At 42.3% G+C, this 4,797-nt stretch overlaps 1 protein-coding gene across 1 annotated transcript; it reads left to right on the forward strand.

The window, feature by feature from the left end:
* Window positions 1-801: 801 nt before the first annotated feature.
* Window positions 802-4,426, forward strand: LOC139412793 (ropporin-1-like). The gene is made up of 7 exons (XM_071159514.1): window positions 802-870; window positions 2,285-2,468; window positions 2,842-2,995; window positions 3,300-3,417; window positions 3,570-3,731; window positions 3,874-4,055; window positions 4,316-4,426. Exons 2-7 carry the CDS (start codon window positions 2,429-2,431, stop codon window positions 4,380-4,382), a joined length of 723 nt encoding a protein of 240 aa, XP_071015615.1. The 5' UTR covers window positions 802-870; window positions 2,285-2,428; the 3' UTR covers window positions 4,383-4,426.
* Window positions 4,427-4,797: the final 371 nt, after the last annotated feature.

Consider the following 4,797-nt stretch of genomic DNA (forward strand, 5'->3'; position numbering starts at 1 on the left):
TATTTCGCTGCCAGACAAGGCTCCACTGATAGCCAGGTGTAGCGGTGGTAAGGATTCACTCCATGGTGCTGAAAACAAAAGCTCCGTGTCGGGACAGCTTTATGTAGGCCCTAACATTTTGTGGGCTCTGTTTGTCACCGTTATTGTGCAATTAATATATTGTTTAGTGTTGTGTAGTGGCTTTGCTGGTATGCATCTAAAATTGGTTTGGGGATTTTGCCCCACCATGATTTACATGCTAAAATCGCCACTGACTCAGCTCCAGCCATTACCACAAGCCCGTCCTCCCCATCTAAGGTGCCACCAACCCCCTGTGACTCACACATATGCAAGCAAGCAGGCGCACACACACGTGCCCCATCTATCTCTCCCTTCCCTTCTACATTTTGCCTTTTTAATTAAATCTATCATTGCTTTATAATATGGATGTACATGATGATTCATGTCTGTCAAATATAAAAGATAAAAGGTTAAAGGGAATGTTGGCATATCTGATATCACTTTTAGTTTAACTAATTTATCTTAGGAAAGTTATATAGCCCTACTATTCGATTATAGGTAGAATGACTCAAGGTAAACTATCGTCTCGTATAGATCAACTGCTATTCTACTGCGAAAATGTCCCAGAAATGTCTGTCGAGAGCTGCAAATGATAAAACATGAGGAAATGTCGCCCCAGTGCTGACATTTGTTATTTTTCATTTCACACACACCCAGGACGCACACACTGTGACGTCACAATTTCCGCCTGTTACGCGGGAATCACAAACTGATACAAAATAACCGGCGCATCACCTGCTACTGTTCTTCCCGCTTTCACAGCGTTTACGTCGTCTGATCAAGCGCAGAGAACTGCACCGTCTTTTACAGGTTAATTATTTAATTGATTTACATGGTTTTCATAAATTAATCCACAGTTATTAGTGGGCTATAGGCCTGCCATTTAAAAGGCCCAGTGCAGTCCAAATTCAGTTTTCCTGTATTTTATATAATAATGTACAACAGCTGATGAAACTAACACTGTAAAAGTGAGCTTTTTTTGTATCAGTGTTATTTCCTGATAGTTGCTTATTGAATATACAATCTACATAGGACCTTCTAATCAGGTGGTTTGCATAGGCGTGAGTTTCGGTTTTCCATGTTGACATCGTCATGCGGGAGTTCCAAACCTCACTATTCAGCGTTACCCTCCCCACTCAGACATTCCTAGCTAAATTCTTGCTTTTAAAATGTTTTTTTGGTAAAAAGCCACACTACCAGTCAAAACTTTTAGATCACCTCCTCATTCAAGGGTTTTTCTTTATTCTTAACATTTTCTACGTTGTAGAATAATAGTGAAGACATCAAAACTATGAAATAACACACATGGAATCATGTAGTAACCAAAAAAGTATTTAACAAATCAAAATATATTTTATATATGAGATTCAAATAGCCACCCTTTTCCCTGATTACAGCATTTCAATTAACAGGTGTGCCTTCTTAAAGTTCATTTGTGGAATTTCTTTCCTTCTTAATGCATATATTTTAAAGTGGGGCTGAACTTCCTAATTTAGCCTCTTTTTCTTCAACCAGTTGTGTTGTGACATGGTAGGGGTGGTATACAGAAGATAGCCCTATTTGGTAAAAGACCAAGTCCATATTATGTCATGAACATTTCAAATAAGCAAAGAGAAACGATAGTCCATCATTCTTTAAGACATGTAGGTCAGACAATACAGAACATTTCAAGAACTTTGAAAGTTTCTTCAAGTGCAGTCGCAAAAACCATCAAGCGCTATGATGAAATTGGCTCTCATGAGGACTGCCACAGGAAAGGAAGACCCAGAGTTACCTCTGCTGCAGAGTTTATTAGAGTTACCAGCCTCAGAAATTGCTGTCCTAATAAATGCTTCACAGAGTTCAATTAACAGACACATCTCAACATCAACTGTTCACAGGAGACTGCTGCAAAGACACAACTAGTAAAGGACACCAATAATAAGAGACTTGCTTGGGCCAAGAAACACGAGCACATTAGACTGGTGGAAATGTGTCCTTTAGTCTGGTGTCCAAATTGGAGATTTTTGGTTCCAACCGCCGTGTCTTTGTGAGACGCTGTGTGGGTGAACGGATGATCTCTGCATGTGTATTTCCCACCGTAAAGCATGGAGGAGGAGGTGTTATAGTGTGAGGATGCTTTGGTGGTGACACACTTAACCAGCATGGCTACCACAGCATTCTGCAGCGATACGCCATCACATCTGGTTTGGGCTTAGTGGGACTATCATTTGTTTATCAACAGGGCTATTTTACCAAGAAGGAGAGTGATGGAGTGCTGCATCAGATGACCTGGCCTCCACAATCCCCCGACCTCAACCAAATTGAGATGGTTTGGGATAAGTCGGACTGCTGAGTGAAGGAAAAGCAGCCAACAAGTGCTCAGCATATGTGTGAACTCCTTCAAGACTGTTGGAAAAGCATTCCAGGTGAAACTGGTTGAGAGAATGCCAAGAATGTGCAAAGCTGTCAAGGCAAAGGGTGGCTATTTGAAGATTCTCAAATATAAAATACATTTTGATTTGTTTTACAGTTTTTTGGTTACTATATGATTCCATATGTGTTATTTCATAGTTTTTATGTTTTCACTATTATTCTACATGTAGAAAATATTAAAAATAAATAAAAACCCTTCGGCTGATTTTAATATAAATCTATTACAGTACGGTACTTCATTGTTAACAATAATTTATTTGATATTGACTTAAAAATGACTGCATTGGGCCTATAACATTTTTATTTTAGAGTCAGGCAGATATTGCAAGAATGAGGTTAAAATACCATTTTCTTTTCACCATACAGGTGTTTTTGTTGCCACTGGTTCCCATTCTGGGTTTAGAATGTCTCACACAGGTAAAACAGTGGTCATCCCTCCAGAGCTCCCCGGCATTCTGAAGCAGTTCACCAAGGACGCCATCCGGACACAACCTGAAGACCTGCTGGAATGGGCCACACTGTGAGTAGCTTGAAGTTATGCCTAGCCACTGATCCAAGGTCAGTTTAGTATTGTAGCTTCTGAGAGGAGAAGGATGAAAATTGGCCCTTGACCTCGTCTGCTTCCCAAATGAAACCGTATTCATCACATAGTGCACTACTTTTGACCAGGGCCTATAGGGGACAAAGTCCACTGATCTAAGGTCAGTTGTAGCTGAACTGTGTGGAATATATGCCTGCATACATTCACTATAGTCCTCCAAGATCAGGATTCCTGCTCTGCTGTATTAAACCCAGTATTGTGCTGGTATGCATGTCTGCTACAGGTACTTCAGTGCTCTGGTCCAGGGGAAGACGTTACCTGTGAACAGGACACCAGACACAGTGGTAACCCCCAACACCATGGACCTCACACCTGAGGTACTCACCACAATGCACGAAAAGGTACCGGGCCACACACACAAACACACCACAGCTAGACACACACATGCATGACTCACGCGTGTGCACACACACACACATAAACGTGAACTCTCTCCCTCTCTCTCTCTGTCCCCATCTCCCTACCCCCTTCTCTCTCCCCTTCCCCTTCCCAGCTACATAAGAATGGCACAGTCAGTAAGAAGGAGGTGAGCAAGCTGTGGCGGTCGTTAGGATTGGCTGACGACCTTCTCAGACACATCATGACAGTGGGCTGCTTCGGAGACCAACTCGACTGGATAAAATTCTTCGCCCTGTGCTGCAGCTATCTGGGAGGGGTACATATGATGTTGTGCATGCATGCAAGCATACACTCATGCATGCATGTTGCACACACACACACACACTTAATAACATACAGACATTATCAAATGACCTTTGGGCCCGTTATCTTGGTGACCTCTGACTTCTCTCTGGCAGACGATCAAGAACGCCATGACCCACGCGCTGTACATCCTGAACTCAGACAGCTCGTGTAAGCCCCCAGACGCCTGCGTCCCCTTCGAGACCTTCCGCTTCCTATACTCCTACCTGGCAGCGGTGGACAAAGAGGTGTCCCAGGCCCAGATAGACCGAACCATTACCTACTTGGAGGCTCAGGCGTGAGTTGAACAGTTACACAACTACACAAAAAACAACACAGCTACACAGCTATACAACTACACAACAACACAGCAACAAAAAAAATACACAGCTGCAAAACAACTACACAACAACTACACAGAGACACAACTACACAACAACTACACAGCAGCTACACAGTGAAAACAAAAGCTCTCAAGTACCAGGAGACACAGGTGTGAGAAACAAAATTGACTTCGCACAAAATGTGTGTATCTCTGACTGTCTGTCTGTCTCTCAGGAAGGCGCGTGATGGGATGGTGAAGGTGTCGGACTTCGTCAACAGTCGTAAAGTGCGTTTGGGATAGACTCACCCTCTTTCCCCTTTAGAACTTTGTTCTAATAAAGATGGTTCCAAAGAAAAACTCTGTTATTGCATCAATATCAGAGGACAGTGTTTGTGTATATCCTCCATCAATATCAGAGGACTGTGTTTGTGTATATCCTCCATCAATATCAGAGGACAGTGTTTGTGTATATCCTCCATCAATATCAGAGGACAGTGTTTGTGTATATCCTCCATCAATATCAGAGGACAGTGTTTGTGTATATCCTCCATCAATATCAGAGGACAGTGTTTGTGTATATCCTCCATCAATATCAGAGGACAGGGTTTGTGTATATCCTCCATCAATATCAGAGGACAGTGTTTGTGTATATCCTCCATCAATATCAGAGGACTGTGTTTGTGTATATCCTCCATCAATATCAGAGGACAGTGTT

The sequence above is a fragment of the Oncorhynchus clarkii genome, chromosome 7 (genome assembly GCF_045791955.1).
Source record: "Oncorhynchus clarkii lewisi isolate Uvic-CL-2024 chromosome 7, UVic_Ocla_1.0, whole genome shotgun sequence".
Taxonomy (NCBI): Eukaryota; Metazoa; Chordata; class Actinopteri; order Salmoniformes; family Salmonidae; genus Oncorhynchus; species Oncorhynchus clarkii.

Excerpts from the sequence above, each read along its gene's own strand:
- LOC139412793 (XM_071159514.1), top strand. The coding sequence starts at position 2,429 with ATGTGTGAACTCCTTCAAGACTGTTGGAAAAGCATTCCAG. Across the intron at positions 3,418-3,569 it reads TCACCACAATGCACGAAAAG|CTACATAAGAATGGCACAGT; the intron begins GTACCGGGCCAC and ends TCCCCTTCCCAG. Across the intron at positions 4,056-4,315 it reads ACCTACTTGGAGGCTCAGGC|GAAGGCGCGTGATGGGATGG; the intron begins GTGAGTTGAACA and ends TCTGTCTCTCAG.